This window comes from Hylaeus volcanicus, chromosome 4 (genome assembly GCF_026283585.1).
Source record: "Hylaeus volcanicus isolate JK05 chromosome 4, UHH_iyHylVolc1.0_haploid, whole genome shotgun sequence".
Lineage (NCBI taxonomy): Eukaryota > Metazoa > Arthropoda > Insecta > Hymenoptera > Colletidae > Hylaeus > Hylaeus volcanicus.
Window position 1 is genome coordinate 23,394,614 of NC_071979.1, and position 11,203 is coordinate 23,405,816.

The 11,203-nt window shown below is 35.7% G+C and overlaps 3 protein-coding genes across 5 annotated transcripts; 2 read left to right on the top strand and 1 right to left on the bottom strand.

Moving 5' to 3' along the window:
- Window positions 1-998: 998 nt before the first annotated feature.
- Window positions 999-4,067, top strand: LOC128875825 (protein PTCD3 homolog, mitochondrial). Its single transcript, XM_054121736.1, has 10 exons — window positions 999-1,238; window positions 1,330-1,441; window positions 1,526-1,723; window positions 1,805-2,052; window positions 2,117-2,225; window positions 2,296-2,635; window positions 2,703-2,908; window positions 2,982-3,314; window positions 3,403-3,618; window positions 3,697-4,067. The coding sequence occupies exons 1-10, from the start codon at window positions 1,210-1,212 to the stop codon at window positions 3,847-3,849; spliced, it is 1,944 nt and encodes a 647-aa protein (XP_053977711.1). The 5' UTR covers window positions 999-1,209; the 3' UTR covers window positions 3,850-4,067.
- Window positions 4,068-4,185: 118 nt separating this feature from the next.
- Window positions 4,186-7,095, top strand: LOC128875829 (uncharacterized). The gene is made up of 4 exons (XM_054121743.1): window positions 4,186-4,855; window positions 5,224-5,554; window positions 6,202-6,407; window positions 6,509-7,095. Exons 1-4 carry the CDS (start codon window positions 4,335-4,337, stop codon window positions 6,729-6,731), a joined length of 1,281 nt encoding a protein of 426 aa, XP_053977718.1. The 5' UTR covers window positions 4,186-4,334; the 3' UTR covers window positions 6,732-7,095.
- LOC128875824 (SWI/SNF complex subunit SMARCC2) lies at window positions 5,589-11,146 on the bottom strand. Of its 3 annotated transcripts, none has more exons than XM_054121735.1 (5): window positions 10,745-11,146; window positions 10,185-10,304; window positions 9,982-10,095; window positions 7,184-9,908; window positions 5,589-6,391 (listed from the first exon to the last, which is right to left on the bottom strand). In XM_054121735.1, the coding sequence occupies exons 1-4, from the start codon at window positions 10,859-10,861 to the stop codon at window positions 7,191-7,193; spliced, it is 3,069 nt and encodes a 1,022-aa protein (XP_053977710.1). In that variant the 5' UTR covers window positions 10,862-11,146; the 3' UTR covers window positions 5,589-6,391; window positions 7,184-7,190. The 3 variants fall into 3 exon arrangements, with proteins under 3 accessions (XP_053977710.1, XP_053977709.1, XP_053977708.1); XM_054121734.1 differs by having other exon boundaries at window positions 5,589-6,419; XM_054121733.1 differs by having other exon boundaries at window positions 6,263-6,405.
- Between the last annotated feature and the right edge of the window lie 57 nt (window positions 11,147-11,203).

The window sequence follows — 11,203 nt, forward strand, 5'->3', positions numbered from 1 at the left end:
ACGGATATCCAGGTACGTACACGTGCATCGAAATACACGGGTACGGATACATCGAATTATCTATTGTTACCCGTAACTTGAATATTTATTTCAACTAGTAAATAAAGTTTTACAAACTACACTGAAAAATTAATTCTGTTTTATTAATTCTTCTTATGTTTATATCTTTTTTATTTATTTATTTTACTGCATATCAATTTTTTCAAAATTAATAAGGATTTTTATTTTAGAATAATAGCTTTTTTACATAAAAGTTTGTATATAAAAATAATTGCATACCGTACCCGTATAATTCCATGTATGCGTACCCGTGTATTTCGATGTGTACCTTGATATCCGTGTGTTTCGATACTCGAATATTAAAAATACACGGATTAAAACACGGATCCATTAATTACCCATGTACCCAGGTATTTCAATACACGTGAAGTAGGGATCTCTAATATTTAGTTCGTCTTTGTTTACAATGGCTGATGATACAAACGACAATGGGAGCGAGGGGGTGAGACATTATCCACCGAGAATGGTTGTTAGGGTTTTTAAAAACAAACAGGAGAGGATGAGAAGAACATCTGAGTTGCAACTTTAAATACCGTCTAATTGTCAGAAAATTTATTCGACTATTAGCTTTCACTCAGATGAATATTAATTTTTAAAAAATCCATTGAAATTAAGGGCTATTAGAGAATAAATTTTGTATCTTTACTTTTATTTATCTACCTATTTCGACACACTTTCGATTTTGTTGTCTAATTTTGAAGTCTACCATGATGCTTACAAATTCGAAGTTATCGAAAATATAAAAAAGAAGTTACATACGTAATCTTACATACATACGTATTTATATGCAGAGATAGTTGTCTCTATAAACGTTGCCGTTTAATTGCAGATAAACTAATGGCTTTGAAAACAGATATTTTCAATTGATAACGTATCCTAAAACTTATTACTCTGTACCATCGAATTCTGTAGATAAGAAAAAAGGAGCCTGCACGCCTGCAGGTAGGCAACCGTACAGACGCCTAACACGAATGATAAAAGCGTGTATAGGTTAACTGTACATAGATTTCCTTCGATCATAGTATAACAGTTTATTCTCGTGTGAGAGAAATACATGAAATGAAGTATTTAATTATTGCATTTTAATTAAATCGCCACTATTGTAAAACTGACTTTCGTTTATAAAACGGTCCTAGAAAATAATCGACGATGAACCACTTTACGCGAATTACGTACAGGTTAGTAACGCATACATATCGTTGAATTAACGGAAAAAATGTGTAGCTTATATTTACTTTGTAACAAAATACATAATGAACATACTTTCAGCAGGAAATTAGCAAAACATTGTCGGTTAAATAGATTGGAATCTACGATGTCATCAGAACCTAGTATCAAAATACCACCTAGGATACATCGGGGACCTACAGATATTTTACGTGTAAATATTCTAGAAGATCTGTTCAATCATTTTTTTTTTATTGTTTTTTGGTAATACTATATGGAATTTCTTTATCTGTTAAAGGCTCTTGATAGTACGGTACCAAAAGATCCATTGAGCGCATCCTATAAATATCACGACGATCCCTTTTTATATCCAACAAAGAAACTGGATCAACGTGCATATGCATTATCATATGAATCTGGTAAAAAAACGGCAATGTGGATCCATAAACAGCATGGAAACTTATTTCCAACGGATCTCTCACAACCACAGATCAAAGTATAGTTGATCTACTATAACAGATAATAGATTTAAATTGAGTACTTAGTAATTTTTTAATTCTTACCTTGTGGTTTATAGGCATTTATAGCTCCAACAGTATATACAGATAAAAGTCAAGTATCAGAAGAAATACTTTTGCAAGCTATATCGCAATGTAATGTGGCTGATGCTCTTGATATTTATAACTTATTGGAATGTGATGTTTCCAACAAAACGAAACAAGCATTATTAGAATTGTTATGTTTTTACAATGCCAATACAGATTCTGCAAATAATTTGCCACACGAACGGTGGTTTGTTAAACGTAATGAAACCACATATTGGTCGTAAGTAATAAACATAGTAAGCACACAATTTTACTTTCCTATTTTTAGCAGTTTTATATTCTAGACACCATCCAGAAATTGAGAAGTTATACAACTTTTTGATAACCCAAGATCCACTAACAGCAGCTAAAGCTCATAATACTCTTATATGTGGCTACTCGAAATGGAAAAATGTAAAGTGATTTGTCTTACTTATATAGGAAACTTTCTATGATATTAAACATGATTGATTTAAATTTTCAGGAGAACAAAGCTTGGTTGCTATTTCAGAAATGCCTGAAAGAAGATATTCCATTAAATGTCACTACCTATAATTCTGGAATACCGCTAATAACAAAGCTTTACATAAAAGATGATCAAGAAGCAATACACCTATTAAATGAAATTTTTCAGTCGATGGATGCAAAAGGAGTTTATCCAAATGTTGGTACATTGAATGCTGCCCTTAAAGTAGCATCTTCATTGTTGTCAACTGATTTAAGCCTAGATTTTGGAGAACATTTACTTAACGAATTCAAAAGAATGAAAATAAAATTTTCGTTAAGCACATATTATTATATTATTAGTATCAATAGACGTACAGGTAATTGTGTTTCATTTATATTGTTTTTGTCATTAATTTTAATTTACAAAATTATGTAATTTTGTAGGTGATCATTCATACAGCACTTTTATGAATACCCTAAATACAATGTTAAAAGAAAATTTTACTCTTCAAGACCCCTTAGATTGTAAATTTTTTAGTAAGGCTATAGAGACAGCTTCTTGTTATTACACCAATAAAAAAGCCGGTGAAATGGTACACAGACTTTTCCTTACTGGCAATAATCACAAATTTTTGACGTCTACAACACAAGTATGTTGTTTCACTACCATATGGATTTATTCATTCCATTTCATTATTTCATAATGAATTTTTCATACACCAGGAGCAAACTTATTTCAATACATACCTAACATTAATGTTAATGACAAATACAATGGAAGAATTCTACAAATGTTTTCAAAAAACTGTTCCGCATATGTACATCCCAAATATCCGTCTTATGATTGATATTATGGAACATTTAAAAACACAACCTGCGAAAGTTTTAACAGAGTATATACCAAAATTCTGGTCATATATCGACACATTCGAGATAGCGGAATCTATTTTGAGCATTACTATGATAGAACTCGTAAAAACTGTTAATGTACCGTCTGACTCACCTTTGAATGCAATATTTGCGGATGTAGCTTGGGCTTGTTGGATATATATACAGGTTTAGTATTTGTGTGCTTGTTACGGTTAATTAACATAATGAACAGGGAATGAAGTTGTATAGGAATAAAAAAAATTTCGTATTTTAGAAAGAAATGAAGAAGTCCTCTGGTGCATCGTATGAAACTTCCATCACGGGGTGGATAGCAATTCTATTATTACGCGATAGTCGTGTGAAAGAAATGAGGGAAGTTCTGACGAATTTCGTTAAAGATACCTCGACATTTTTACCAACAATGCAGAAATCGGAAATAAACCAATTACTCGAAGGTTGTATTTCGCAGAAGTGTTTCCAAGAAGCTCTTGTACGTATTCCTACTTATTATTTTCTTAATTTATTTGAATCTAAAACAAAAACTATATATCTTACTTTTCATTTCTAGCTTGTTCTCGAGTATTGTATAAACTTAGAATTAGAATACGTTGTTGAAATAGTAAATAAATTGTGTGATAATCCAGAGCTTAGTGATGCAGATCGCGATAAATTGGTACAGTTAGTAGGGAGTGATACGTTGAATTTGTCGAATAAAAAGTAATCAAATTAATTATAATCTGATATAATAAAAAATTATTTATAAGAGTATAAAATCGTGTATTTCTTAATGTTTTCTAACTTTTACAACTCCAAGATTGATTATCGTATTAATCTATTGAAAATGTATGCAAGATGGAATTGGTTCTTTATTAAATTCGCGTTATATGTAGAAGAATTTCAATCAGTTTGTCATTCAAAGAATAAAAATTACACACGTGATTGGTAGATATTAATGTCCTTGTCCCTCCAGCTAGGGTACGTTCGATTAATAAATTAAGTTCAGTGGTAGTGGGAGGTACTATCCTCTCGTCACTCAAATACTTATTTCCTGCACCGCATAGTTTAACATCGTAACTCACTCGTCCATTTTAAAGACTGGAATGCCACGATATCTATCGATTCAACAGCGTTAAACCACACGCGATTATTTAAACAAAATCGTGCTATTTACTTGAAAGCAGTTTTGTTACGTTTACTGCCAAAGTGATGAACGAGAAAAGACATATGCCTCTTACGTTGGAAGCCGTGAGGGAATTGATAACAAAAGATGAACCCAATGTGGAGATTACAAACTTGGAAGAGGAGCCAGGGTCAGGAAGAGGTGACAATTACACGTCTATGCTTTATCGTATACGTGCAAAGGGTCGAAGACAAACGGAAAACAGTGAATGGATTAATTACGAATGTGCGATTATTTATAAAGTTTTGCCTGAATCGAGGGAACATCGGGAAGCGTTTAAAAGCGAACAACTCTTTCGAAACGAGGTAGCGTTCTATACGTATGTGTGGCCCGCTTTGAATAAGTTACAAACAAATCATGGAAAAGTGTTTAGCGGAGTCGCCAAAATATATGCAGCGCGGTTTGATCTTATCGTTATGGAGGATTTAAGAGAAAGAGGCTTTAAAATGGCAGATAGAAGGAAAGGATTACAACTTGATCACTTAAAACGAGCCTTGAAAGCCTTAGCCGGCTTTCATGCGCTTAGTTTGACTTTTAGAGAAACAAGGCAAGTTAAACAATATTAATTCTTTTTTTATTACTACTATTACTTCTTTCTACTGTCTTTTCTTACCTTGCATAAGTAATTAATATATATATATATATATATATACACGGACACAGTAAAGACTGGATAAGTGCAAGACAGGATTGACTGGATAATTGCAAAATCACTACCCCCACCACTGGGGGGATTCCCCCTTGACGCTCGATGATTTATTGTTACATTACTATTGTTTCACCGATACGCTTCTGCTGACTGCTTTTTTCCCCTCGGATCTCTTTCTCTTTCACAATATTTACTGTATATATAAGTATAATATAGATGTATAAATAGTACGTATTTTATATATATACATAACACGAATTTTGAAGGCCGGAAGAGTTTGCAAGATTGACAGATCCAGATGGAGGACAAGGTGTGCAGGAGGCATTTTTTCGACCGGAAAACGAAGAATGGTATCGTCAGTATTATCAAGAAGCTGCTAAGAACGCTATTAAAATGGTATCAGACGGGCTTCCTACTCACATGGAGCACAAAAGAGTCGAGATAATGGAAAAACTGGGAGCCTTTCTCAGCGATGATGTATTTTTTCGCACCATGAGTGAATTGGCAGCTGCGCGGGGACCTCTCACTGTCTTCTGTCATGGTGATTGTTGGACTAATAACATTTTATTTCAAGATGACGCCGAATCAAACGAAGAGGTAAGCGCTACACACTTAATATACATTTTATTAAGTCAGTCATGCAGAGATTGTTCTTTATATCGGGCATCAACATTTATAAATTTGAATATGCAGCAGACTGTTTATATTACACAAGGTCTAACTATACTAGGAATTTAGAAAAAATATTAAATTAAAAGGACATTTGTTTCAGTATAATTTTTTATTATATAAATTTATAAGATTCTTATATTACGATTCTCTCGTTATTTATCACTAATTTTATCAGGAAAGTACTATATTAACCGTAAAGCAAAAATTCTTGCACTTTGTGTAGTCGTCTGATTGAAAAAAAGAACATTATATAAATTCAATCGTATCGTAAATTAATTTGTTTTTTTTTTTAAACATTTTTCATATCACGTAAATAAAATATGTATATACTTCATTATCGAAGTAGTCGTGGAATTTGAAAAATTTTGTTCCGTACGTGACTATAATAACTTCCTCAATACAGAGGAAAAAGGGATGGATATAGTGTAAAAATATTTATGTTATTTACTTTTTGTTTTTTGAAAATCAGGTATAATAAGAATTTGAACGCTAACAAATGTTTCGATTGTTTATGCCAGTCGTGTAAATAATATTTAAAATATTACGATCTGTCTAACGTTACGACATTTCAGGACGTCTGTTTACTCGATTTTCAACTATCTCGGGTTGGTTCACTTGCCCTTGACCTTGCAAATTTTCTGTACTGTTGCACAAGCGGGGAGATTAGACGGGCTCACATGACGCAGCTTCTCCAGCACTATCATTTCCACCTGATGTCTTCGTTACACACACTTAATCCAGAACAGCCACCAAAAGATCCATCTGTTATGTGGGAGCTGTAAGTAATATACTACAAATTTGTTCGTAAAAGAGAAAAAAAGAGAAGGTAACAATAGAATTCGTAAACCAGTAGACCTTAAACGTGTTGTTAATGTACAGATTGAATGAAGAAATGCGACGTTGCGGACGATTTGGAGTAGGTCTCGCATTAGACATGTTGCCAATTAGTACGTGCGAAAGTGAGGATGCACCGGATATGTACGAAAGGTCGGAAACATGCAAGGAAAATCAAAGTTTGCGAGCACCACCTCGCGGAAATGCGGAATGCGCGCGACTGATGACTGATTTAGTTTTGGAACTCGTACACAACCATGCTTTGTAACTTGAACGTTAACGAATCTTTACGATTAATTGGAATGTAAGTTTCTTATGATTTAACGAAATAAATCAGCCGCTATGTTGTATAATCTTGTGCACACAAATACACACAAAGAATCGTAGACTGCGTTGCAAATTCACATTTAATTTACGGTGTGAATGAGGTATAAGGAAAATGTGTTAAAAAAATGATGATTTCTTCTTCTCAAAAATATTTCTACACGAATTTGTAATAGATTATGTTTAGTAGTTGTTTCGTAAATTTTCCAAATACGTTAAATGAGATCAAAACATAATGCGTTGTAACGCAAGAAACATTACGCTGTATCGCAGAAATAATATATTCAGTATTAAAAATTTAATTTATATTTTGTTCATTCTACGTTCATGTCCTTCCTTCTCACAATAGCGCATCGCGTTATCATGATCGCTAATTATAATTTAAAAGTAACTCACAAGAGAGTTATGCTTGTTGCGGAGGCGTATGGGGAGGTGGTTGTTGAGCCTGTGCTTGCGGACTCGGTGGTTGCTGCTGCTGCTGCTGTTGCGCGGTTGGTTGCCAAGGTGGATGCTGATTCTGTTGTTGTTGCTGTTGTTCTTGAGCTAAACGTTGATGCGCTTGTTGCCTCGCTCTGAATTCTGCGGCTTTTAATTGTTCCAGATGAAACTGTTGCCTTTCGGTGATGAGCTGCTGTCTTTGGTACTCGAGACCTTCGCGTTCTCGTTCCATAGTGGTTTCCAATTCTTCGAAATGACGTAATTTAATTTCCAGTTTCTTCATTTGTGTCTCGACAAGTAGAGCCACCAAGGATTTAATTTTACGTTCTTCCACGGCTGCCAAGTGTTTTGCTTTAACGGCAGCCGCTGCCAATGCGGCAGCAGCTGCGGACTGGAGTTGAGCATCGCGCACCACCTTGTCTTTCTTTTCTTTCGCTTCCACAGCTTCGGCGTCTACAGGAGTTTTTGTATCTTCTTCTGTCTCTTTAATTTCTTCTTCTTTCTTTGTGACATCTAACTGAGTTTGGTCAACTTCCGGTTCCTTAGGTTTCTCTGGTTCCTCCTTTTTCGTTTCCATAGGAGTCGGTGTCCCCGAATGTGGAGATGTAGTCACCGGTGTTGAAACAGTTCCAGTTGTTGACGGAGTTGCTGTGTCATCTGGAGGTTCAGGGGGACCTGTACCAGCTATTCCTGATTGCGCTAATCCCGCAGCTGGGTCGAATTTACCATCCGAATTAGCGCTAGCTTGTACATTTCTCAAGTGTTGATCCAGTAAAGTCGCGGGTACTTGGTCCTTGATAGCTGCAAACTCTTCCATAGCAGCTTTTGCGGCACTTGCTGCAACCCTAGGATCGACAACCGATGCTAAAAATGCAACTGTACTCATCACTGGATTACCAGCTTTAGAGAAGGGTACCGGTTGATAAGCTAATGGACCCAAACCTTCCGGTCCACCTTCTTCTAAGTATGGATCTTCTATTGGAAGTCGTAAGAAATGCAAAATGCATTCGTCTTGCGTTCTCGAGCCAACATGTTCACAAACTTTATTCCAGTCATCCTTGTGCAATTCTAATCCTTCTAATAGTAAAAGTGTTTCTTGTTCCGTCCAATCGCGAGTAGCACCAGCAGCTTGTTTGTTTTTCAACACCGCCGGTTTTCTTGAATACTGATCTATTTTCAATCCGAAATTTGCCATCGCTCCAGCTGAAACCTTTTCTTCTGCTCCAATTCCACTCGTTATGTTCGATTTCTTTTCTAAATCGAGCAAAGCTTTGGCAGCCGAAGGTTGTGGCGTTTTTGGAGGGTTTGGATTGACGGGAGCCAAGCCTGACGGAGTATCTGATAGTACATGGAAATGCGACGTTGGAGGAGGCCCCATAGGCGTTGGTCTTGATTCTGCGTCTACTTGGTAATTAATAAGTCCCCACTGTTCTAAAAATGCGTGTACGCGCATAATCGCGCATACATCACCCGCCAAGTTACGTCTGCAAGCGGTTGATGTAATGTATTCCGTGGGATTTAATCTATAGGTATCGATCATGAAATTTCTGTACGCAAGGTAAATTTCTGGCGTTTTAGATTTGTTTTTACCATTAAAAAACTCAGACAGAGCTCTCTTTTCGATAGTATGAATCGAATTATAATCGAACCAAGCAGAATAACTAGGAACAACAATATGATGCGTTTGTTCTGTGACATTATCTTCCGGTTCATCGCCTTTGTTACCTTCTCCTCTTTCTTTGCTCGCGTCTCGTTCTTCTCTGTCTTGAGTGCCTTGAGAACTTCCTTTATCACCTTCCATTGGTTCATCCAGATCTGCCATGTTACCAGATTTAAGTGGCTGAAGTTCATTGTCTTGTTTTTTACTTCCCGTCGTTGTTAAGGTAGTGCCACTCGTTGGTACATTACCTTGCCCTGTAACCGGTGGATTCGTAGGCGTGGCAACTACTTCAACAATCCGAGGTTCCGCTGGAGGGTCTTCCATTCCTTGAGTGAGATCATCTTCCTCTTCTCCACCACCGCGTGACTTTTTCGGAGTCGTAAGCGATGATGTAGACGAAGCACTTTGAACACCCGATGGCCCCCTTCCACTTTTACGTTTGCCCAGTTTTGGAGGTGGACTTGGTGATCGTTTTCGCTTTGGTTTTTTCGCAGATGGCGGAGGATGAGATGGTTGAGCCATTAAATCTTCAACTGAAAGTCTATATTTATGTATTTTTTTTTGACCGTTTTCATCCATTTCGTAATCTTCTTCGTTCATCCACTCGTTGTATTGATCTAAATCTAATGCCCACGTTGCCGATACTTTGTATACAGATTTCATGTTTGCAGTTGTAAGTGTACCTTCTGGAAAATCCCAAGGAAGATCTAAAGTAGTCCAGGAATCATAACTATCGGGGAAATAGTACCAATGAAGAAGAACGGATCTCTCGCGCCTCATACAAGGGCGCGCATATTCTTCTTCCATAGGATCTGCTGGAGGATAAATGATGTGTGTAGCATCCGCTTCGTTTTCAGCAATAGTACCCTGATGTCTTCGAATTGCTTCTTTCACTTTTCCAGCTGTTGACTTATCTACATCAGCTCTTACAAATATGCTTGGTATGGTTAGACATCTGTTCTGAACTAAAGCTCGTTCGGCTGCCATCAACATTTCTACTGTTCTATCCATACGAGATCCTGACTAAAAGAACAAGGGTTTACATATTGTATCATACATATAATATATATATATAAGCATAAATGTCAAAGCTTACCTTTCCAACAGGAAAGTCAAACCTACGCCATCCTTGCTCTTGTTTAAAACGATATGCTGTAGCAAGAATATGACACAACCCACCTCCTGGTTTAAAATCCAAGAAACATTTCACCTGAAAATTTAAAAAAATATTTAATTCAATTTTAGAGTAATATAACACTACGAAATAATACTTAATTATGGTAATGGACAAATACGTACAGGAAGCCTTGTCATGGGTGGTTTTGAAACATTTTTTCCTAAATTATCTTCTTGAAATTGCAATAATTGTACTATCAAAGTGGCTAAACTTTTATTAGTGGGAGGATCCGTTTGTACATACTGTAAAATATAATACAAATATAATATTTTTACATTCTCAGCATTAGACATTTATTGATAGTTATTAGATAAGTATATTTTTTATAATATTTACAACTGTATCATATAAATACAGCTATAGTGTATAATGAGATAATATTATATTATTAATTCATAAAATAAAAGATTCAGATTCGACATGTCAAAATAATAACTACATTAATGATACACGTCGAAAACGTAAACAGAACAGAGATATATGTAACTTATTCAATCTGTTGATATTGGAAATGGTTCTTGGTAGTCGCATCGACTCAAAAGCGTAATTATCCTCGTAATAAAAAATTGAAACTGTGGCGAAATTAACAAAAATACGATTAAATCTCACAGACATTAAAATGTTTAAATAAAATATATAAACTATCGAGATGTGGGTTTCGATGCCGGGTCTTCGGACCTACCTTTTTGCAGTTTTTCAATAGCCACTGTTTCACTCCATCGAGCTGTGTGAGAATTTCCTGGGACTCGAAAAATTTTGTGTTGGGTCCGCCGTCCTTTTTAGGTCCTAACGCGAGCATCTTTTACGAAATCCGGACTTAAAAAATCGTCGAACACTCTACAAGAAAGAACGCCGCGTTTATCGCAAACATGACACGCCTCTGAAGTTGGTCGGAACTACACCACGTCTATGAAAGCATTTCTCGATGGAAGGACAGAAATTTCCTGTTGGCTTGTCGATAAATTATCCACTATCTATGAACGAATGTTCCTCAATAAAAGGATACGAAAATATTTTCTATTTTCGTAGTCACTTATAACCTTAATTAGAAATTGTACTTATTCTAAGAACCAGTGATGGACAAAACCCTAGACTTCGAATAAATGAGAAGTTTGCCGATATGTCTATCTCCTTTCCTCTT

Coding starts and splice junctions, on each gene's coding strand:
- LOC128875825 (XM_054121736.1), top strand. CDS start 1,210: ATGAACCACTTTACGCGAATTACGTACAG. Junction 1,239..1,329: donor TTTACGCGAATTACGTACAG/GTTAGTAACGCA, acceptor ACATACTTTCAG/CAGGAAATTAGCAAAACATT. Junction 2,636..2,702: donor TAGTATCAATAGACGTACAG/GTAATTGTGTTT, acceptor GTAATTTTGTAG/GTGATCATTCATACAGCACT.
- LOC128875829 (XM_054121743.1), top strand. CDS start 4,335: ATGAACGAGAAAAGACATATGCCTCTTACGTTGGAAGCCGTGAGGGAA. Junction 5,555..6,201: donor ACGCCGAATCAAACGAAGAG/GTAAGCGCTACA, acceptor ACGACATTTCAG/GACGTCTGTTTACTCGATTT. Junction 6,408..6,508: donor CCATCTGTTATGTGGGAGCT/GTAAGTAATATA, acceptor GTTAATGTACAG/ATTGAATGAAGAAATGCGAC.
- LOC128875824 (XM_054121735.1), bottom strand. CDS start 10,861: ATGCTCGCGTTAGGACCTAAAAAGGACGGCGGACCCAACACAAAATTT. Junction 10,305..10,744: donor TATTGAAAAACTGCAAAAAG/GTAGGTCCGAAG, acceptor TATATTTTACAG/TATGTACAAACGGATCCTCC. Junction 10,096..10,184: donor CACCCATGACAAGGCTTCCT/GTACGTATTTGT, acceptor TTAAATTTTCAG/GTGAAATGTTTCTTGGATTT.